The sequence below is a fragment of the Saprolegnia diclina genome, assembly GCF_000281045.1.
Source record: "Saprolegnia diclina VS20 unplaced genomic scaffold supercont1.36, whole genome shotgun sequence".
NCBI lineage: Eukaryota > Oomycota > Saprolegniomycetes > Saprolegniales > Saprolegniaceae > Saprolegnia > Saprolegnia diclina.
The window spans coordinates 91,961-114,120 of NW_008246103.1; the positions used below are offsets into that span (position 1 = coordinate 91,961).

Genomic DNA, 22,160 nt, shown 5'->3' on the forward strand with positions numbered 1-22,160 from the left:
GGCGTGTTCCAAACGAACGAGATGAGGCGAGTTGCCGCGTTGCAGCCTTGGTACATGTACGAGACGCTTTTCTCAAGCGTGCAGAGAGGCAGCGGCATGATCCAGTTGCTCCACGTGATGTAGTTGTCTTGGACCCAATGGCAAGCCGCGGCAAAGGCTGGGTCTGGGACCGTTGGGTCCTGCGAATGGTCGACATAGCTTTCAAGAAGATGGGCGAGGTCGAGTTGTGCGAGTTGGAGCTGCGTGACAAACGAAGTGAGGCGCGTGTCGGCCTTGAGCACCAGCGAAATGTACTGCAGAAGCGGCGTCATGGGGTAGTCTGTCTTGATCGGGTTCGTCGTTGGTTGGCCGTACCCGTTCTCTCCAAACGAGTTGGTCGAAGCCGCAAAGTTACTGGCGTTTGAAGTTGGGAACGCGATCCGAGTGAACTTGCCGGGGTGCTCATAAAAGAGTGTATCGGGCTGGAACTCGTAAAAAACGACAGCGCCACCAGCGTGCATCACCGATGTGACGTAGTTGCGCATCTTGGCATCGCCGCCAAAGCAAAAGTAGGCAGGAATATTGTTGTTGGACACCAGCGCTTGGATGAATCCAACATCGTACGCAGGGTCCATCATGGCCACGAGCATGCACTGCTTGCCTACGCCGGCGTTGAGCGTTTGCACATGAAAGACATTGCAACTCTGCACCTTGCGTTTCGGCTTGGGTGCACGCGTACGACTTGGAGCATCCGTCAATGCAGCCAAGCGTGCCATTAGGGCACATGCTTGGAATAACGAGTTGACTTAGGTTGGCATGCGCCATCGAGTAAAAGTTGATGACCTCGGTAACGCTGGCGTAGTCGCGCCAATAATCTGCCGCATAGGGCTCCGAAAACGACCCTATTCGTACTGTTGAAAACCACGCCGCAGGTACTGGTGTACCCTTTGTCGATGCGGATCCTTTGCTCATTTCACGAACGTTATCCGTCAGTGTATAGAGCCCGCTTCTACGTAACTTGCCTTCAGCTTTGAGAGAGACGCGCACAAGCACGTACTGGCCACCATAGCCCGTTGTAGTACGCTTGGTCGAGTTGGCAAACACCTCGATCGTTTTGAGCTTGCCGTTGGGCCAGACTTCACCGTTCACGTGCGTTGGTGTGCAGCGTCCGAGGCCTTGAAACGACATGCGCTCGGCGCAGTTGATCCCATCTGCTGTGTCCAGGATCGAGACGCTGTATCCGACCTGTAGCGTCTGGATGGGCATCTTGTTTTGATCCTCAAAACGTCCTACCACTTCGTCGAGGAGGATGCTCAGGACGGCGCGGTTCACGTCATGGGATGCCCATGCGTTGCGCTCGAGAATGACCGTGCCGTTGACGACGCCAGCGTATGCTTGTGACCCGTTTGCGTACACGGTCTCGCCAACGCCATGGATGACTTCACCTGGCTGCATGCACTTTCCAAAGATGTTTGGAATGTCCATGCGCGGGTCCTTGACCTATTTCAGACTGAGTCGCCGCTACGAATGAGAAGAGCTCACAAAGAAGCGCGGCGCTTTGAGCGCTGGCTGCAGCAGCGGGTTCACTCGGCGGTTTTGGCTGTCGCGACCGATTGGATCAAGATTGTGCGCTGTCGCTGTGCGTTGGACCCAGTCCGCATCCAGACACGTGCCTCGCTGCGCATCGAGAGCGGAAGGCTTAACGCTGCTGGCTGCGACCTACGTTTCATGAAGAGGCTAGCATGCGTACCATGCACACGTACCTCGAGGCTCCATAGCGCTAACGCAACCCAGCAACGCATCGGCCCGGCTAATTTTGAAATGCTAGGCGCCGTTCGTTTCCCATTTCTATTTCAGAAAGGTGCAGACCAAACGTGTGTGTAGTAGCCACACTCACGTAGCTATCACCGTCGACAACTACGTCGAGTTCAAGTCGCGTCAACAGCATGAGAGGCATTGATATGCTCGGGAGTTGTCCTCTGATGTTCTTTATTGCTGGAGGCGCGAGCTCTTGCTTTGTTCTGGCGCGTGCAAGACGGCACATAAAACTGTGGATTCGTTCAGCTAGCAATCATGTTATCGAGCCTTATCTCTAGTACCAAATTGCCTGTTTGCTGGGTTATCGGTGCATACCAGGCTATTCTACGCGCTATGACGAACTCGATGTGGGTTTACTAGTAAAAAAATGCATATTTGAAATACATTTTGCCTTTTGCAGTGCAATCGCACATCAGTGGGGCTGCACGTCGTGGCCACGAGCTGACGACACGACACGAGACGCGCTAATTGCGCTCGAGTTGACCATGGACGTCTTGGACGTCTTGGACCCTTTTGTTGCTTTCGTGCCGTTGGTCGCTCCAGTTGTATCGGTCGTCAAGTCTTCGCGGTTTAGCCGCGTAAACTTGGGTCCGAGCATGAGTGTCATCGTGACGATCTACACTTCATACATTTACTTGCACTAGGGCATAATGAAACAGGTACCGTGCAAAAGAGGGTGATGGCCGACAAGAAGCCGTACGCTGCGGCGGCCGGTAGGGCGACGAGGTATGCCATCGTCATCATGAGAAGCGAGCCCACGAGCACGACGCACGACGCTGAGAAGATCCAAATCGACTCTTGAAAGTCCCCGCTCACGTGCCGGATCAAAAACGACACATAGAGACCCACGAACGTCACGACCGCCTTCCAGAAGATCGAGAGCACGGGAAAGATGAAGCTCGACGAGTGGCACTCGACGTGGACGACGGTGCCCGTAAACTCGGACGCAGCTGCCGCGAACGTGGACGGTCCGGGAAACTCGGCAAGCAGCCACACAACAATGATACCTACAACCACAGAATGTATTTAGCACACTCCTGGGTCAGATGAGAAAAGTGCGCTACCAATGTCGACACCGACAATCGCACTCAGAATGTTCAACATGCGCCAGACCGATACGACGCGCTTCTTCATCGCCTTGTTTTCAAACACGAGGTAGACGCGGAGCGACTTGACGAGGAGCGACCCAAAGCAGAGCGTGTACCCGAGCGAGCCCACAAACGGCCGCGCGCCGCAGAGAAAATTGGACGGCGCACCGGCGCCAAGCAAGACGTAGGCGCAAATGAGGATGCCGCCGAGAAGCAGCAGCAACAAAAGGTGCCACTGCGATCGTTTGATGACGGGCTTTTCTCGAAACTTGAGCACCAACGCGACGAAGACAACAAGAATCACGAGCACAATCACGGTAATGGTGGCAATCCCCGTGTAGACCTAGCATCAACGCATCGAACAAACGTTTCAACTGACGGTAAAACGTACGCCAGAGAATGTCGGGACGTAATCGCAGGCGACGGTGGTATTGGACGGGAGAGAGACGCCGTTGATGCATTCGCCGCTCACGAGGTAGTTGGTCGCGCTCGGGAGCAGCCAGAAGAACTCGACGTTTCGGATCGAGCTGCTCGTGCACTCGGAGACCGAGTAGTTGTAAAAAGACAAGTCGCACGTCGGCGGTGACGTGAGCCAGAGCCCCCAGAGTGCCGTGTTGGCGGCGAGCCACTCGCACGACCGGCTTGTGTAGAACGGTGACGGTAAGGTGCCAAAGCCACCGTCGCAGTCGTACGGTTGCGAGCTATTGGCGGGGTCGGGCGTCGTCCACGCAAAGGTCACGGCCCGGGGTTGCGACGAGCTGTTGCAGTTGGAGAAGCTGTAGCGCACGTTGGTGCCCATCGTGCACAGTGGGAGGCGATCGACCCAGAGATACCATTTTGCATAGTTCTTCTTGACCCAATCGCACGCGACAGCATATTCGACGTCTGGAAGGGCGGCGTTGGACGCGTTGCTGGCATATGCCAGTAGCAAATTGTTGATGTCTAGCTTGGTGAGCTGAAACTTGCGCAAAAAGTTGTTCAAGTTGGTCGAATCCAAGAGGTAGTTGGAGTAGTACTTCATGAGCGCTTGCTCGGGAAAGTCGACGCTGACCGGGTCCGGCGATGGCAGCCCGAATCTAGTGCGTTGGTTGTTCAACTTGGCTGTGACTTGACAGGATCGTACCCATTTGAGCCGAATTGACCCGTGGCGAGCGCGACCATTTCGGGCTTTGGCCGCGGCAGTGAGATGCGCACAAACTTGTCGGGGTTGGCAAAATGAAAAATGTCGGGCTCGTAGTGGTAGAAGGTGATAGCGCCGCCGCTGGCCATCGTGCTCGTTACGAGGCTGCCCGTTGGCGCGTAGCCAGAGTAGCAAAAGCGCGCGGGGATGTTGTTGTTGCCGATAGCTGACTGAAGATATCCCTGGTCGTCCGTGCCGTACTGACCAGCTACCAGCATACACGTCTTGCCTAAAACCACATAAGCTAGAAAACGAGCCGGTGCACGAATATGTGTACCCTGGGCGAGTGCGGCGGTGCAAGCTGCGGTCTGCGAGCAGCCATTGAGGCACCCATACGTCCCGTCTGGGCACGCGCTCTTTTGCCCCACTTGGCTCAGATCAAAGTTGGCCATCGAATAAAAGTTGATCAAATCTGAGCCCAAGGCGTAGTCCCGCCACCAGTCGGCAGAGTAAATGCGGCTAAAGGTCCCTGCACCGCGTACATCACGTATAGCTTAAGCACCGCTCTGCGTACCGACGGTGGACGTGGGTCCCTTGAGCGCTTCTTCGACGTTGGCTTTGAGTGTGTAGAGTCCTGATCTATCCACGCGGCAAATCCATTAGCTCCATGGGTATCTTAGCATGGCGTTGGCCGCACTGGCCGTTGTAGCCAATCGAAGACGAGCTCGTTTCGTTGGCGTATACGTTCAAAAGGGCCATCTTGGAGCTCGTCCAAACTTCGGGACTGACGTGTGACGGGGTGCACACGCCCGCGCCGACAGACGACATGCGCTCCGTGACGCCGAGGCCGCCGCTCGTTTTGAAGAACGACACGGGGTATCCAACCTGTGGATAGTTCTGAGTCCTCGCATAAAAGGCAGAGTGCATACCACTTCCGAGACCAAGATGGAAATGATCGACGCCGTTAGCGTCTGGGACTGCCACGTATTGTACTCGAGAACAAAGGATCCGTTCCAGGAGCCCGTCGAGGCGACCGAGCCGTTGGGAAATACGCGCTCGCCAATGCCGTGGATAGATTGACGCGACTTGAAGCAACCCGGCTGAAACGCACCTGGAGAGTGCTGCCGAGGGTCGTTGAGCTACAAATGCGATATCATTTACTTCAAGCAACACAGGATGCGCACACCGTACCGTGAAGCGGGGCTCCCGAAGTCCCTGGCGCAACAAAGGGTTCGCTCGGCGGCGCTGGCCATCGAGAGCATCGGGGTCGAGGTTGAGCCGCTTGGCTGTTGCAGCGACCCAATCGGCGTCGAGGCACTTGTTTAGGCGCCGCGCCTCAAAGACAGAGGGTGACGTCGTCTGCGCTGCAGTCTCCAAGACAGCAGCCAGAACGGCTGCAAGCCAAAGGACAAGCATGGGCGATGCGCGGTTCGCTTGGACGAGTGCGTTTTGGTGCAAATTTCGCTCGTGTGCTGAATCGAACTTTAGAAGAAAACACTGGATCGTGCAAAGATACCAAAGATATGGCCCAAATGGTGCCCATACGCACAACTACGTAAGTCGAATGACAAGGCGAGTGTTGATTTAGACGTGCTTGGCATATAGCACGCTCGGCGCAAAGCTACATGGTGTCCGCGCCAGTTCTTGCAGCTTTGGACATCTCGGTGGGTGTAAAGTCGTTGTGGCGTGCAATAGAGCGACGCCGGTTGCCATGACGACATATTCGATCGTCTCCGCGGCAATCTCGACATGAGGAGGAAGCGGTGCTTGGATTTGGATGTCGATATTTTCAGTGACGTGGCCTGAGAATCCGCGGAAGCCCCCCGTTTGACCTTCAACAAACTGGTGGCTCCGATTCGCAACGTCCAACCCGTTGGGCTTGCGATGCACACCGCACGCTTGCGTTCTGCTGCTGCGTTGTCTCGCTTAGGACGGAGTAAAGTGCTTGCACGACGTCAAAAGATTTGCTTGGCGAGGGGTCGTGGCCATCGGTGCCAAAGGCACGACTTGGCGCTTCAACCTTGAACCGACCAGGTTGCATCGTGTCTTTTTCTGGATTTCAGCCAATCAGGTGCGTCGCCACGCCACCAGCGGCTACGTGGGACCACGCGGGTGGGCGTTCATTTCAGTGGCCAATCACGCGCCGTGCAATGTGGAAATGAAATCTTTTTGGCCAATGGCCGTTGGGCATTACGGATGTTACAGCCTAGTGACTTTGTGGGGCAGGTTGCCATTCGCGAATTTGCCCCGTCGTCACCCATGGGTCTCCTCCAGCTCGTGCGCCCGATGCTCAGCGTCCTCCCCGAGGTCGCGAGCCCCGACCGCCGCATTCCCTTCCGCGAGAAGGTCGTGTGGACAGTCATCGCGCTCTTCACCTTCCTCGTCCTCTCGCAGCTGCCCATCTACGGCGTCAAGAACACGGGCACCAGCGACGCCTTGTACTGGATGCGCGCCATCATGGCCTCGAGCCGGGGCACGCTCATGGAGCTCGGCGTCGGCCCGATCGTGACGTCCGGCCTCATCATGCAGCTCCTCGCCGGCTCCAAGGTCCTCGACGTCGACCAGAACATCAAGGAAGACCGCGCCCTCTTCTCGGGCGCGCAGAAGCTCTTTGGCATGCTCATCACGGTCGCGCAGGCCGTCGCGTACGTCATGTCGGGCATGTACGGTGATGTCAACGAGATTGGCGCCGCCAACGCGATCCTCATCATTGTCCAGCTCTCGTTTGCGGGCTTGATCTTGATCATCCTCGACGAGATGCTCCAGAAGGGTTACGGTCTCGGCTCGGGCATCTCGCTCTTCATGGCCAGCAACATTTGCCAGAACATTGTGTGGGACACGTTCAGCCCCGTCTCGATCACGACGGGCCGCGGTACCGAGTTCCACGGCGCTCTCATTGCGTTCTTCCACGTGCTCTTCTCGCGCTCCAACAAGCTCTCGGCGCTCAAGGAGGCGTTCTACCGCCAGAACCTCCCGAACGTCACGAACGTGCTCTCGACCGTGCTCATGTTTATCGTCATCACGTACGTCCAAGGCTTCCGCATCGACCTCCCGGTCAAGTACCAAAAGTACCGCGGCCAGCAGGGCTCGTACCCGATCAAGGTTCTGTACACGTCCAACATGCCCATCATCCTCCAGTCGGCGCTCGTCTCCAACTTTTACTTCGTGTCGCAGCTCCTCTTCAAGAAGTTTGGCGACAACATTGCCATCCGTCTCCTCGGCGTGTGGGCCGACGTCGAAGGCTCGAACGGCGCGCTCCCGATCAGCGGCCTCGCCTACTACATCTCGGCGCCGTCGTCCGCGACCGAGATCCTCTTTGACCCGATCCGCGCCGTCGCGTACGTCACCTTTGTCCTCGCGTCGTGCGCCTTCTTCTCGGCCACGTGGGTCGAAATCTCGGGCTCGTCGTCGCGCGACATTGCCAAGCAGCTCCGCGACCAGCAGATGGTCATGAGCGGCTACCGCGACTCGTCGATGGTCCACGTGCTCAACCGCTACATCCCGGTCGCGGCCCTCTTTGGCGGTGTGGCCATTGGCGTCCTCTCGATCATCTCGGACTTCCTCGGCGCGATCGGCTCGGGCACCGGCGTCCTCCTCGCGGTCACGATCATCTACCAGTACTTTGAGGCGTTTGCGAAGGAGCAGACGGACCTCTCGTCCATGTTTGGCTTTTAAACAGCCATAGATGTGTTCCACTATACCATACTACGACTAGGCCAATAGAGACCCACCCTTTTTCTGTACGACAATCTTAGTCGCTTTCTATCGCGTCCGCGTAGGACGGCGGCGGGGTCTGTGGACGGCGACCAAGCTGCGCGAGGAACCACGCTGTCTTGGGTCGAGGCGATGTTGGTCGTTTCGACGGCGACACAGACAGAGTTGCAGCACCAGCCGAACTGCGGGGGCGGCCGACGCAGCATCCCAGAGAACTTCGTGGACGCTACAGGTGACCCAATGGCTTGTGTGCACGGCTATAAGTTACGATAAGAAACCTGGGTGGCCATGGCGCTTTGCAGCGCACGCCGGAGGCTTTTGGACTGCAGCACCGCCGATGCAGAGGACGGCGTGGTCTAAGTAATAGAATAAGAAAATAAGGTTGCGCGACGGCGTCTCCGACAGGCTTGGTCGCTTGCGGCTTGGTGATTTCCAAGTGCGCCTTGGAGGCCGCGTCGAGCTGTTGCCAGAGGGCCGTCAGCGGCGTCGTGGCTGCGGCGTGGCGCTGGGCGAGCCGGCGCTGATGCTGCAAGCGGAGTTCGTCGCGCACGGCTTCGCGGTGGAGCACGTCGTCGGCGACAATGTCGTCGGCTTCTTTCGCCAGCGTCCGGTCCCTACGAAAAACGACTCGACAAAATCCATGTCAGCGCAATGCACATTTGGTGCCGCTCGGCCACGTCGGCCGGTGTTGAGCTCGTCAAGACAACGGTGAACGCGGCGCCCGCCGACACCTATCCGGATACTCGGCGGTGGGCGGTCGAATGCTCGAGACCGCCCATGTACCTGCACGACATGGCACCCGACAAGAGAACGCACGAGGTGGGGCAGTGTGTACAGCTGTGGGTAGCTCCCGACGCCGCACTGCCCTTGCTCGCCGTTACCCCAGGCGTAGAGCAAGTGCTTGTCCGAGATGGCCAGCTACACTGCATGTGAGCGCGTCAAGCTGGTTCATCTGTACTAGTACCGAGTGGGTTTGCCCGAGCTTGATGTCGTACACGAGCACATTGCGAAAGAAGATGACGGGCGACGGCCGGTGGCGGTCGCGGCAGTCTCCAAGACCCAGCTGTCCATAGTGGTTGGCGCCAAACGCCAAGACGTCCCGCGTGTCGGTGAGCAGCATCGTGTGCGCCCCGCCGCACGCAACGTACGTACACTTGCGCTGCTTGAGCTCCACCTACGCGCGTATCATTCGACCTCGTCCGAACAAAGCAAAATACGCGTTCAAAAGTGGAGCTGAGGGTGTCTTTGGCTTCGAGGCGCCCAAGCCGGCCGTTCTCGCCCCAACCGGCCGTGTAGAGATCGCCAGCACTCGAAACAACCGCCGTGTGCATCTCGCCGCATGCAATCTACATCGCATCATAGCATCAGGGCCAATATGACGGGCACCCACGTGAAAAATGTGGGTTTTGGACAGCGACTGGACTGGTCTCGGCGAGGCTTCGTCCTCGCGTCGGGGAGCGTCCACCGTCCCGTGACCCAAGGCCCCCGACTTGCCGTACCCAAACGTCAAGACCGTTCCTTCGTCCAAGAGCAAGGCGCAGTGCTTGAGACCGCAAGCAACCTACCAGTAAATGCCGAAAGAGTGGCCAATTTTCTGGGATGTGCAGCCGACCTGCGCAATTTTGCTTCGCGATGGTAGTCGAAGGACGCGCGGCGTGTCCAGAAACTCCCCGTTTCCAGCATCTTCAAGGGCAGCACCCAGTTGCCCATGCTCATTGCTGCCCCACGTGAGCACGTCGTCGTCGTCCGTAAGGACCATCGAGTGGTCGCCGCCGCACGCAGCATCCTTGATATGCATGTGCAGGCCCCCGTCCACGTCGCGTCCGTCCCACAGCCGTGGCTTTGTACTGCATTTGAGCCCGGTAATACCTACACCATGGGTAATGTTCACAAGAGTGATAAGCCATCGCTGGAAATACCGAGCTGGCCTTGGTTCGAGTTGCTAGCCAGACAGTCATGAGTGTCAAGGCATATAGCCTGCAGCTACCCAAAGACAAAGAGTCGATCGTTTGCATCCAGCACGAGCGTGTGCTGATGGCCCGAGGCGACCTTTGTCAGCAAGACGCTGCGGCGCGCACTTGGCTCGTCGGTCATTGATCGCATGTCGAAATTTGCGACCGGGATTTCCGTAAACGCAAACGACGAGTCGAACGAGCCGTGGCCGAGCGCGCCGTACGTTGCTGCAAATCAAATATTATCACTTTGCCGAATCGAGTCCGAGCGACTACCGTCGCCTGTGGTAAAGATGTGCTTGCCGTCGTTGCGCACGATCCGAACCGACACTGTGTTTGGCTCGTACCGGACGCGGGCGCCTGAAAAGCCGGCGTCGACGCTGTTGGTGCGGTGCTGAATCGATTCGGTGAGAATGCTCTAACACGATCGCTAAGACAAGCGGTCGAGTGCGTACTACGCACCGGGTCGCAGTTCTCCATGGCTGTCACGCGAAAAAACTGCGGCTTGTGCGCCGTCTCGGGCGTAAAGAGGATCACGGACGGGTACACTTTGATGCGGGGCGACGTGTTCCACGGCGTGAGCACGACCGGCTGCGTCGGCGGTCGCTGGAAGGTAAAGTGCACCGAGTAAAAGCACGACGACCCGCCCTCGACGACGACGAGCGACGTCGCTGAGAAGATGGCGACCGCGTTGGCCGCGACGTGGGTCAGCGTCGGTGCCGACGAAAGCCGGCGGTTCAGGTCGCTCAGCAACTCGAGCTCGACCTTGGACCCGCGTGTTGAGAGCGCGCGCTTGATGCTCGCGTCCATCTAAAATAGTGGGCACTTTGAAACTGCACTTGCTACGAGCTACCAAGTGGAAATGCGAAAGATGAATTCTAAACAGGTTAATTAAACGAAGGTAGAGAGTATTAATGCAAAAAGGGTGTCTACTCTTCAAACCAACGGCCGCGGTTCTTGGCGTCATCGACGGTCCGGAAGAGCTGCGCCTTGTACGAGTCGACCATGTCTTCAAACGACTTGTCCGCCTTGATCGACTTGGCGTGCTTGCGCTCCTTGCGCGACGGGCCCGCGGGTGCGGCGACCGGCGTCTCGCGCTTGCGCTTGGGGGCCACCTTCTCCACCTTGGGCTTGGGCTTGTCCGACTTGTCGGTCTTGGCCTTCTTGGCCGCCGGTGCCGCCTCTTCTTCGGGTGTCGTCTTCTTGAGCGCCTTGGCTTCACGCTGGCGCTTGCCGCGGCTCTTGCGCTCCGCCTTCTCGACGACCTCGCCCTGCGCCTTGCGGAGCATGTTGTCTTCGGTGCGGCGCTTCTTGGCGTCGTTCATCTTTTTCTACAAGGCAAATACATGCTATGAGCACAAGATCCCGCAAACGTAGAGTTGAACCTCGCGGAGCTTGAGCTTGCCGTGGTTTTCGAGCGCAAACTCAATGATGAGACGCGTTTTTTCGGCGTCGGGCGTGGCCTTGCCGAGCTTGACACCGCGACCAGAGTACTCGGTGTACATCGGGTTGTTGTTGAGCTGGCGCAACGCCGCGAGCGCGTGCACGTGGTGCGAAAACTGCACGAAGCCATACCCGCGCGAGCGCGGCTCCTGGCCCGGCTTGATGTTGTCCATGTCGCGGACGATCTTGCACAACTCAATCTTGACCGGCGCGCCCGACTTGAGCACATACTCGGCCTTGACCTCCTTCGTGTTGACGAGGTTGGCACGCAGACCCGCGATCGCGCCTTCGCGGAAGATCGTCTTGAGGATCTTTTCGTCTACGCAGGCAAACTGATGAGTCCTCAGTCTGCAGCAGCCATCTCTAGTATGTGAAATGCGTACCGACGCCAAGCGCAAGGTTGCGCACCGAGAGGCGGACGGGCGAGATGAAGAAGAGCGGGTTCTTGAGCTTTTCCTTCTTCTCCTTGATCGCGCGGCGGCGCTTCTCGATATCCATCTTGGGCAACTCGAGGTCTTCGTCGGCGGTCTAATCACTCGACATGAGCATATATATACAACCAAGGACAGGAATCTACCTTGTTGACGCTGATCGTGCCTTCGTATGCGAGGTACATGTTGCGCTTGTCCTTGGCCTTGCGCGTCGCGCTGTTTTCGTCCGCGAGGCGCGTCGCGTCATCCTTGTTGACAGCGCGCGTGATCGAGAGCAACCGGTTGTCGACGTAGACGCCGTCACCGTCGAGGAGCGCATTGTCGTAAAAGAGACCGCCCGAGACGTTCGACTTGTTCTTCTTCTTGTCCTTGCCGTCGTCCTTGACCGTCCCGCGCGCAATCGCCGCGTCCGCCGCGTCTTGGCTGCGGAAGCGCACGAACGCCACGCCCTTGGAGAGGCCCGCACTGTGGTCCATGACAACACGCGCGTACTCGACGGGCCCAAACTCACTTTCCATGCTCTCCTTGAGGAAGAGCTCGGTCGTTTGGAACGAGAGGTTGCGGATAAACACCGTGCGGAGCATTTGCGCCTCCGAATCGCCCTTGGGGCGCTTGCTCGCGGGCTCTTCGTCGTCTTCGTCGTCTTCTGCTTCTTCATCTTCGTCATCTTCGTCAGCGTTGTCGGCTTCGGCATCGTTCTCATCGTTCTCGTCGCCATGGCCTTCAATGTCCGACTCGACCATCTCGTCGTCATCAACCAAGACGTTTTCCTCGTTCTCAACGGCCTCTCCGTCGGCTTCGTCGACCTCGGGCTCGGCCGCCGCTTGCGTCTTCAGGTACTCGGACTTGGCAACGGCATAATCCACGACGATGTCGCGGCCCTTGAATTTGGTCCCGTTGATTTCCTACGCGAGATAAGGGGCCTGCAACGGTTGAAGTGGTACATACCTCGATGGCTTTTTGGGCGTCGACACGGTTCTTAAACTGGACGAAGCCAAACCCGCGGCTGCGGCCGAGCGGCGTCTTGCTGTCGGCCTCGACCGGGAGGCGCACGACGCGCGCTTCCGCAAGCGGACCAAACTTCTTGAAGAGCTTGTCCAAGTCGGCGTCCTTGACGTCGAACTGCAGGTTGCGCACAATGAGACGGACGCCCTCCTTGTCCGAGAGCGACGTCGTGTCCAGACTACGTAGTGTGTCAGCGCCAAACTCAAACTCAAATCCATTTTGTGTACCCGCGCACGAGCATCGTAAAGCCCTTGAAGACGTGGTCGTTGAGCTTCTCGATGGCCTTCTCCTTCAAGACCGTCGTCGCCCACTCGACGTACGCGACGGGCTCGTCGACGCCCTGCGAGTTGGGCTCTTGCTTGAGCTCGATCGACTTGGCCTCGCCAATCTTCTTCATCCTGCAATGGTCCCATGAGCATGCGACAAATCACACATGCGACAAAAGACGTACTTGATCTTGAGGTGCTTCTCCGTGATGACGCTGCCGAGGCCGTAGATGACAATCGACTTTTCTTCGGCCGTCGCGAGCTGCTCCTTGCGCTCACTCGCCTTGCGCCAGAGCTCGCGGTGCTCGCGCCGACGGGCGTTCCGCTCGCTCTGCACATGCTCCGCCTCGGTTACCGCTTCCGGCTTCTTCGCTTCCGGCTTCTTCGCTTCCGGCTTCTTCGCTTCCGGCTTCTTCGCTTCCGGCTTCTTGACCTCCGGCTTCTTCGTTTCGACGACGGTCTCGACCTCGGCGGCCTTCTTGGCCTTCTTCTCCTTCTTTTCCTTCGGCGCAGGCGCGGACTCTTCGATGTGAGGGACTTCCTCCTCGACCTCGGCGGCTTCGTCGCGCTGCTTCTTCTGCTTCTTCTCCTTCTTCGCGGGCTTTTCTTCGACGTCGTCGGCCGCCTCCTCGCGCTTCGCCTTCTTCTCCTTCTTGGCCTTCTTCTCCTTCTTGGGCTTGGCGTCGTCGGCTTCGGCCTCGACCGGCGCATCCTCGACCGGCGCATCCTGGACTGGCGCGGCCTCGACGGGCGCGGCTTCGACCTTGGGCGCCTCGGCGACAACAATGGGCGTCGCAAACGCAGAGTTTTGGTTCTGCTTCTTGTGCGTCGGATGGATACCGGTCTTTTCCTTGGCGAGGTCTGCGTATGGTGTGATGAGAATGCTGCTGTGGTAGAGGAAGAGGCGTACCGATACAGAGCTTGCGGCCTTGGTACTCGGTGTTGTTGAGCGCGTCCATCGCGGCCTTGGCGTCCGACTCCATCGCACTAGTGCTCATGAGCCACCATGGTCGTATTCCGCGTCATGCTACGTACAACTTGACGAAGGCGAAGCCGCGCGTGAGCATGTCGGTCTTGCGCTTGCCCTTGTCCTTGATGACGGAGACCTTCTTCACGGGACCAATGTCCCCGAAGAGGTTCTCGAGCTCCTCCTGGGAGACCCCATACGCGAGGTTCCGGACGAAGATCGTGTTGGACATCGCGCCGCTATTTCAGTAATTCAAATCCCAACCGATCCGTCCGGATAATGAAACGATTTGACTGGTCAGCATCTCCCTTGGTGCGCCATTGGCTCTGCATCCGACGCGCCCAATCAGCGCGCGCGGCGGCCGATCTTGGCCGCACTGACGATATCGATATCGGCCTACGAAGCGCTGCTGGCGAATACGACAACCTATGCCGACGAGTAGCATAGAGCTAGCGGCGCGTGTGTCCTCGTCGTTTGGGCGGGCATGGTGCCTTAGTGGTGAGTATCGCAGCCGTACTAAGGAGCAGCGTCGGTGTCTCGTTGCCCTCACTTGGTACCTCGCTTAATCGTGCAGTGCCGTCGCAAATAGATAGAAGCACCTAGAACGACAAAACACTCTTGGATTATCTCGTGTTTGTGTGTACTAGTATGCTACAGTAGCAGCTTTGGCCATTGAGATAACGATTCACGATGTCACCAGCAACAGGATACTGTAGTTGTGTGCCGTCGCGAATAGATAGAAGCACTTAGAACGACAAAACACTCTTGGATAAGTTACCATCCTTCCAAATATTCCTCTTCAAAAATTAGAGTGATTCCCTTGCGCCATGACGTCAAGTGTTAGTATTTTCATGTAGAAATACCGCCGTAGTATGTCGTCGATGCTCAACAAGCTGCTTAGCAATCGGTGCAGGTTTCGCGCTATTCCAAGTGTCGAGCGCCGATCTGGCTCCGGGGCCGGCCGCACAAGCACTGTGAAGAACGCAACTCCACACGTTCGTTCGCCAACTCGAAGACCTCGACTCTTCGTTGGTTTTTGGCCGTTGGATCCCTTCACCGGTAGATCCGAGTGGTTTTCACCAGCCCTCGTGGCGGTTTCCACTCACGAGGATGGTTCTTTTTCCTTTCTTCACTGGAAGGTTTTTACCACTCGACCTCACTATACCAGTCTCCGTAATATCAATATATTCCGGAGCAGGTCGTGAGCAGCCTTCGTGGCCTCACTTCCACTTCCCGCCTCACGGACACACTCCTCATCGGGTGTGCGGTTCTGGTTCTTCCTCTTCTTCCTCTTTCTCTCTGCCGAGTGCTTCACTAGCCCAGCTGCTAGTTTGTTAGGTTATGAGCCCAACTACGCCATTCTCGACTACGAGCTCGAACAGTGGCAGCTCGAAAGCTGCTGCTTCCACGAGTTCCCATTCCGAGGGCGATCGTCGCCAGCGCTCCACGCGCCCGCCGCGACAGACCCGGCGCTTCTTGGTGGTACGAAGTGTCGCTACTGCTGTTTTGCTTTCCATAAGCAACATTCTCATCATACGGATGACTGCCGCTTTCTGGCGCGCGCATTCGATAACGACATGGTGCCTAGGAACTTTGAACTTCCTCGGGCGCTAGCAACCTTGCAGCGCACACGCTTGCAGAGCCTGAACCCTAAGGGTCCTGGCAGACAGAAGCGCAAGGAACGCTACAATAGCGATTTTGCTCGCTCGTGCGAGAAGCGCCGCCGCGAGGCGTGCAGCGATGATGACCCGGACTACCGGTACTCGCGCCAGGTCGAACACGACAGTCGCAGCTCTGGCGGCAATGCGCTGCAGAATCGCGCGCAGCGCGCAGGCTCTCGTACAACTAATGAAAGCGGTCGCCAAGCGATTTCTAGCTTTTTGGGTGATCTCCCGAGATCCCCTACTACGGCTCGCGCCGGAAGAGTTCACGCCTTGGTTACGCCTACTCCGAGTATGGCACCAACTGCCAGTCCACCTCCGGGTGCTGCAGAGGCGGGAGGCACCACGACCATGTCGGGTATGCCATCGGTCGAGGTCACTGAGCCACCGCAAGATGAAGACGTCGACATGTCCCCAGATGGACCCGTTCCTTCCGAGGACGTGGTACCGGACTTAGAGCGCGGCAATGCGGGCGATCTGGCTACAACAGTCGATCTGGATGAGCTACTCTTCGGAGAACCATCCCGCCTTGACGGTCCCATGTACCTGGGTACCCTGCCAGCGACACCGACAATTCGGTACTGCGGCATGGCGAGCAACAATCCGGGCGAGTACGCTCTGATTACTCCAACGTCGCGCAAGATGGTGTTCTCCGAGAACCCAGTTCCACGCGAGTGGATCGTGGACAGCGGTGCGTCCGCGCACTGCACTCCTCGGATGGACTGGTTCACTGAGTATCTGGCGTACACGTCCTACCTCCGGGTGGGCGATAACCACGGACTACTCGTCATGGGTATCGGCACGGTGACATTTACCGTCACGACGACCGACTCGAACGGCGAGACTTTTACCCAGCGTATCAGCTTGAGGAACGTGCTCCACGTCCCGAACCTCAAGTTCAACCTTTTTTCGGTCGGCGCATCGTTCAACGACCATATACAACCCGACTTCAGATCGGAGGATTACTGTCGCTTGCGCCTTCGTGGCAGCACGAACGACCAGTACATCTCGGCATGCCGTGACGCGAGCACACGGCTCTACAGTTTCAAGACTGATACTGCGCCGGGGATCATATCCGCCGTGCGAGGGAGCGATCCCACCGAAGATGGCAACCATCGTGCTTTGGTAACTCTCCGTGAGACCATCAAGAGCCGTCTTCGGGTGTCCTACGTGGCCCCAACGGACGAGCTGCACGGCATCATCCAGTACTCCGCAAGGACTGGCCCAGCGGACACTTCATTGTGCTTCCTTGCTGATGGGTACTACACGGACTGTCCAATGGACGGGAGTGACCTTCACATAGGCCACTCGGGAGACCGTGATCTCCTTCCCCGAAGTGTCGAAGACTACATAAGTCTTGCAAGCGTCACTGACATTGCTAACCCCGAAATGCACGTAGCTCTCAATGCTTTTCGCGTTTTGAAGCCATTGCACCGCAGACTCGGCCATATTGGCGACGCGGCAATGCGCACTTTGATCCGGGACCATCCCGAACTTGCCAAATTTAGTGGCACGGGACGTATGCCGTCGCACAATTGCGACGTGTGCATCCAGGCAAAGTCCAAAAGACTGCCTTTCCCGAAGGAGTCCATGACTCCGCCGGCTACTACGCCGTTGGCCCGTGTCCATACTGACATGTGGGGTCCAGTGAAAATCCCGACACCGTCGGGTGCCACGTATTTTGTGGTCTTCATCGATGAAGCAACCCACTACTTGTGGACGTACCTCCTTGAGAGTCGCTCGGAGATCTACAAAGTCTACGAGACTTTCCGTGCAGATGCACGCGCGGTGTTCCGCAAGGACCCGGAGTCGTTGACGTACACAGAGTACCACGACATTCAAATGCTCCAAGGCGACAATGCCCGTGAGTACGAGAAACTTGGACGCGATATTTTCGCCAAGTACAACACGCGTATGGTCTACTCCAACGCCTACTCGCCACAGCAAAATGGCATGGCTGAGCGCATGATGGGGACTCTCCTCTGCCGAGTACGAGCTTTGCTGATCGATGCCGCGCTACCCAAATTTATGTGGGGCGCCGCACTTTCACATGCGACACATCTCTTGAATATCACGCCCACGGAGGCGAATGATGGTCGCACACCATTCTTCATGGTGCACAAGCACCATGCCTCGCTCGCCCACCTTCGGGTGTTTGGCTGCACTGCTTGGGTTCACGTCCAGGCAGCTGCGAGAGCTGATAAATTGGAGCCGCGCGCACTCCGGTGCGTGTACATCGGTGTACCAAAGGACCACAAGGGATTCCAACTCATGAACCCTTCGACACATCGTGTTGTCTTTAGTCGCGATGTCCGATTCCGCGAAGAGGAATTTCCTCCGATAGCGTCCATTGAAGACGCTGCGTTGGCCCGCCAACGCAAACCGGCGCGCACTGGCCACCCGAATGGCCCGCCGGTTCAGTCTAGCGGTAATGAGCCCGCGACCACGTCGATCACATCGACGTTGGCAGGTGCGAGCGGCGCTCCAAACCCTTCATTGGGTCCCTCGAGCAGCCCACAGCCCGCAGCGACATCGTCGCCGGGTGCTAACATCGCCGATGACACACATCGATATGCTGACTGGCAACCAGTGGCGGGGCAATCCCGACCTGCGACCGCGAGACCAACATGGTCCAGTCCACCTGCAGTCTTCGGTAGACTTGCACCCGTTCATGCGGCAGATAGACCACCTGCGCAGCAACGCGAAGATGCTAGGGAGAGCATCCAACTGGCTCCGGCCGGGGAGCCACCGACGCACGCGCGACTGCCCGTGACTACACCGTTGATTGCCGAGCATCACGGCTCAAATGCGCCACCGCGAGACTCTTGGACCCAGTCCGGTGCCCATGCGAGCGTCGATTCGTCGCGAGACACATCGGTCATCCCGATAGTGATGCATCCGCCTCATGGTGGCAGCTCACCACCAGTGGACCCTGCTCGAGCCCTGCGAGACTCCGGTCTTTCAATCCCAGTGACATCATCACTGGAGACGCAGGAGATTACCTCGACCAATCCACCGTCTGTCAATGCCCCCGAGGCTGACATGACCCGGCTCTACACGTCTCTTGACGAGGTTACGGATTTTTCTACGTTCAACTTCGCGTTGACATCGTTTGAACCGCCCCCGCTACTCCCTCGGGAGGCCACATTGCTTTGGCAAAGGCGGGAGGCTGCGTCCGCGGAAGCAGGATCCGTGTTTGATGCGCCAAGGATGCGCTCGGTGACCTTCGCCGATGCTACGACCGTCCTTCAATATCATGATGACGAGCCGATCCTCGAGCAGCAACATGCGCTCGTTCGACAGCGAAATTTGCATGCGGCCAACGGAGCCATGCACACGGCACTTGCCGCACATGCGCCAGTAAATCCACCCATCACGACCATCCCGATGGCGATGGTAGTTGGTCCCATTGATGAGCCCGTGCTCTTCGAGGATTGCCCCGGAGCTCATGCTCTGGCAGCTATGGTTAATGACCGACTCGAATTTGATGCTGCACCCAACACTTGGGAAGAAGCTATGCGTAGTAGCGAGCGAGACCACTGGCTCGCGGCAGCACACGCCGAATATGCGGCGTTGATGCGCAACCGAACGTGGCAGCTGATCAAAAGATCACCCCACATGCGAGTTTTACCTACTCGATGGGTTTTTACCCGAAAGCTCAAAGCTGACGGCTCGATCGACCGCTACAAAGCGCGTCTCGTCGTCCAAGGTTTCCGCCAACGTGCGGGCGTCGACTACGACGAAATCTTCAGTCCCGTCGTACGGATGGAGGTCCTACGCCTGCTCTTCTCGATAGCGGCTATCGAGGACTACGAGATCATCCAGATGGATGTCCAAACTGCCTTTCTCAATGGCATGATGAACCGGGAATCCCCGACGTACGTCAAGCAACCCACTGGGTTTGCAGAGGATCCAACACTCGTGTGTGACCTCATGCGCGCACTCTACGGACTCAAACAGAGTCCGAGAATCTGGTACGAGACATTCGTCGAGTTCATGACTTCGATCGGTTTTGTCCGTACGCGCAAAGACCGCTGCGTCTTCACCAAGAAGATCGATGGCCGAATGGTCTACATCAGTCTCTACGTGGACGATCTTCTGATCTTCGCGCCTACAAAGGCTATTGCGAATGACATTCGTCAAGCTCTGCACCAACGGTTTGCCATGAGCGACCTCGGTGATGTCGCCTACATTCTGGGCTGGCAGATCGTCCGCGATCGGACTAAGCGCACTGTCTTCATCCACCAGGAGAAGTACATGAAGGAGCTGCTGCACAAGTACAATTGCCTTCAGGGCAGCGCGTCACCGACGCCGCTACCTCCCGGTCTGGATCTGTCCTCCGTGGAGAAGAACTCGGACCCAACCAAGTTGGCCGACATGGAGAAGCGATTCCCATACCGCTCGGCGGTGGGCTCCCTCATGTACCTTGTACTGGGGACGCGCCCGGATCTTGCTCATGCTGTACAACAGCTGAGCCAGTATCTCAACAAGACTGCGATGGGCCACTACAAGGCTGTAAAGTCCGTGCTTGCGTACATTCGCGGCACGATGACCATGGGTATCACCCTTGGGGGTCAGAACTCGACCTACGAGCAGCCACTTGAGGCCTACGTCGATGCCGACTACGCCAAGTGTACTGACACTCGTCGCTGCATAAGCGGATACATCACGCGCTTCTACGGCAGCCCCATCTCGTGGCTTGCTAAGAAGCAGCCGACAGTCGCACTGTCGACGACCGAAGCGGAGTACACAGCTCTCGCGAGCTGTCTCCAAGAGGGCTTGTATCTCAAGCACCTGCTACGCGATTTAGGGTACGACCTCACGGCGCCCATCAAGATCCATGAGGACAACCTCAGTACGATCAAAATTGCCAAGAACCCCGAGTTCCATGGCCGCACGAAGCATATTGACGTCAAGTACTTCTTCGTGAAGGAGCTCGTCGAAGCACACACATTCGATGTGGTGTACTGCTCGACCAAGTCGCAAATTGCTGACATTTTTACAAAGGCGCTGCCCAAGGACCAGTTCCGGGTTTTGCGAGCCAAGCTTGGCGTCGATGTCCCCGCGACTCCGCCCTCGACCACTGGTCGATACTAGCCCGTTGCATTGGTGCACGGTGCTGTTGCAGTCATGGTCCCGGCCATGATCTGTATCACATGCCAGCATCTATGTATGTCTGTCTGCATGTTTGTCTGTCTTTTGACGTCTGTGCCCCGACGCTTGTCCTCCGGGAGGCTGGGGGTCCCACGTTTTCTGCCAAGTTGGCATACGTGGCACGCTGGTAGGACTCCAAGGTCTACCACCACAGAGTCTCATTCCGAGTTGTCACCACGTGTGCACTTGGGGAGGCTGTGAAGAACGCAACTCCACACGTTCGTTCGCCAACTCGAAGACCTCGACTCTTCGTTGGTTTTTGGCCGTTGGATCCCTTCACCGGTAGATCCGAGTGGTTTTCACCAGCCCTCGTGGCGGTTTCCACTCACGAGGATGGTTCTTTTTCCTTTCTTCACTGGAAGGTTTTTACCACTCGACCTCACTATACCAGTCTCCGTAATATCAATATATTCCGGAGCAGGTCGTGAGCAGCCTTCGTGGCCTCACTTCCACTTCCTGCCTCTCGGACACACTCCTCATCGGGTGTGCGGTTCTGGTTCTTCCTCTTCTTCCTCTTTCTCTCTGCCGAGTGCTTCACTAGCCCAGCTGCTAGTTTGTTAAGCACAATTTGCCCAACAGCGAGCCATGCTACGACTCGTGCTTGGCATGGAAGGTCTCGGCGGCTTGGAAGCGTTTTGCAATAAGATATCCGCATCTTCTCGTTCGCGGCCCTTTTTTGTTCATAAATTAACTGACGACAGGTGCGTGTCCCTCCAGGTGTCCCTCTATTGCATGCTTAATAGTCGCCTCGCGACATTGTGCACAAGGCAGCGTTGAGGATCTTGGAGAGTAAATTTTTCCACGTGAATGGAAAAATATCGAGCAGTGTCAAGGCAGCCCTCGACGACCACAAAGTGCTTTTCTTCATAAAAGCGAGGCTCCGTTGGGAGTGGCCTGAAAGCGGGGCGTCCAACCCGCTTGTACAGTATTGCATTTACAAGCAGACGAGCACGAGCAGAGGGCCGAACATACTGTACCTCGGGTGCGTCCTTGGCCTGGCTCGCAAGGAAATTCGGGCCTTCACTTGTGACCCCTGGCGAAGCTCAAAGTCAAAGCCGCTGCGGCAGATTCGGCGGCACGATATAAAACAACCGTTTACCCAGATCACACGTTTACCCAGATCACACGTTTACCCAGATCACACCTGCCAAGGCCCGTCGCCGGCACACCAGAAGCTATCAATCAGACGACAGTGCGTCGATGACAACTTCTATTATGCCTGCCGACGTCACCTCTGCAGGCGAGTTCTAATTCTCCAACAACTCTCTAGGGCTACCTTTTCAACGCCCAATGCGACCTACCCGCGCTCATCGCGTGAGTTTGATTCTTTGTGCAAAAATTCGCATACATGAAAGCAAAACAAAGGTAAAAGGGACCGCATCCAAGTTGTCATGAATCATGACACTTGGATGTATGAAATTGAAAAGAAGAAATATTCGGGAGAAATAGCAGGAGCGTAGTAAAACGTGAAAAATGTTCAGTATGCTTGTCTGGAGTGTGGTAAGAGTGCATAATGCTGTGTTTTGTGATGGTATGTTGAAGGAAAGTGATAGGAAATGACG

The 22,160-nt window shown here is 57.1% G+C and overlaps 5 protein-coding genes across 5 annotated transcripts in view; 1 reads left to right on the plus strand and 4 right to left on the minus strand.

Annotated features, from left to right (window-relative positions):
- The window catches only part of SDRG_10529 (hypothetical protein), a gene marked incomplete at its 5' end in the record, with an annotated part of 6,741 nt that extends 4,960 nt beyond the window's left edge, over positions 1–1,781 (minus strand). Inside the window, 7 exons of the mRNA XM_008616524.1 lie at positions 55–640; positions 690–881; positions 924–988; positions 1,037–1,224; positions 1,273–1,479; positions 1,522–1,698; positions 1,743–1,781. Coding sequence (XP_008614746.1) covers positions 55–640; positions 690–881; positions 924–988; positions 1,037–1,224; positions 1,273–1,479; positions 1,522–1,698; positions 1,743–1,781 — 1,454 coding nt within the window. The remainder of the gene's footprint in view (positions 1–54; positions 641–689; positions 882–923; positions 989–1,036; positions 1,225–1,272; positions 1,480–1,521; positions 1,699–1,742) is intronic.
- A 247-nt stretch (positions 1,782–2,028) lies between these two features.
- Positions 2,029–5,480, minus strand: SDRG_10530 (hypothetical protein). Its single transcript, XM_008616525.1, has 10 exons — positions 5,197–5,480; positions 4,935–5,144; positions 4,703–4,890; positions 4,580–4,644; positions 4,343–4,534; positions 4,009–4,294; positions 3,277–3,961; positions 2,862–3,228; positions 2,461–2,804; positions 2,029–2,413 (listed from the first exon to the last, which is right to left on the minus strand). Exons 1-10 carry the CDS (start codon positions 5,419–5,421, stop codon positions 2,210–2,212), a joined length of 2,766 nt encoding a protein of 921 aa, XP_008614747.1. The 5' UTR covers positions 5,422–5,480; the 3' UTR covers positions 2,029–2,209.
- A 734-nt stretch (positions 5,481–6,214) lies between these two features.
- On the plus strand, positions 6,215–7,754 carry SDRG_10531 (protein transporter Sec61 subunit alpha). The gene has a single exon (XM_008616526.1). The coding sequence runs from the start codon at positions 6,265–6,267 to the stop codon at positions 7,678–7,680; it is 1,416 nt and encodes a 471-aa protein (XP_008614748.1). The 5' UTR covers positions 6,215–6,264; the 3' UTR covers positions 7,681–7,754.
- A 2-nt stretch (positions 7,755–7,756) lies between these two features.
- On the minus strand, positions 7,757–10,481 carry SDRG_10532 (hypothetical protein; the record flags this gene model as incomplete). Its single annotated transcript, XM_008616527.1, has 13 exons — positions 7,757–7,945; positions 7,998–8,075; positions 8,123–8,333; positions 8,377–8,450; positions 8,503–8,637; positions 8,684–8,893; positions 8,937–9,065; positions 9,110–9,280; positions 9,332–9,588; positions 9,639–9,661; positions 9,707–9,899; positions 9,948–10,089; positions 10,134–10,481. 13 exons carry the CDS (start codon positions 10,479–10,481, stop codon positions 7,757–7,759), a joined length of 2,160 nt encoding a protein of 719 aa, XP_008614749.1.
- Positions 10,482–10,527: 46 nt separating this feature from the next.
- On the minus strand, positions 10,528–14,046 carry SDRG_10533 (hypothetical protein). Its single transcript, XM_008616528.1, has 9 exons — positions 13,852–14,046; positions 13,727–13,803; positions 13,002–13,677; positions 12,778–12,948; positions 12,494–12,728; positions 11,692–12,450; positions 11,498–11,642; positions 11,057–11,433; positions 10,528–11,002 (listed from the first exon to the last, which is right to left on the minus strand). Exons 1-9 carry the CDS (start codon positions 14,013–14,015, stop codon positions 10,601–10,603), a joined length of 3,006 nt encoding a protein of 1,001 aa, XP_008614750.1. The 5' UTR covers positions 14,016–14,046; the 3' UTR covers positions 10,528–10,600.
- Positions 14,047–22,160: the final 8,114 nt, after the last annotated feature.

Coding starts and splice junctions, on each gene's coding strand:
- SDRG_10530 (XM_008616525.1), bottom strand. CDS start 5,421: ATGCTTGTCCTTTGGCTTGCAGCCGTTCTGGCTGCTGTCTTGGAGACT. Junction 4,891..4,934: donor CCATCTTGGTCTCGGAAGTG/GTATGCACTCTG, acceptor AACTATCCACAG/GTTGGATACCCCGTGTCGTT. Junction 4,295..4,342: donor CACCGCCGCACTCGCCCAGG/GTACACATATTC, acceptor ATGTGGTTTTAG/GCAAGACGTGTATGCTGGTA.
- SDRG_10531 (XM_008616526.1), top strand. CDS start 6,265: ATGGGTCTCCTCCAGCTCGTGCGCCCGATGCTCAGCGTCCTCCCCGAG.
- SDRG_10533 (XM_008616528.1), bottom strand. CDS start 14,015: ATGTCCAACACGATCTTCGTCCGGAACCTCGCGTATGGGGTCTCCCAG. Junction 12,729..12,777: donor TTTACGATGCTCGTGCGCGG/GTACACAAAATG, acceptor CACACTACGTAG/TCTGGACACGACGTCGCTCT. Junction 11,643..11,691: donor GCACGATCAGCGTCAACAAG/GTAGATTCCTGT, acceptor TCGAGTGATTAG/ACCGCCGACGAAGACCTCGA.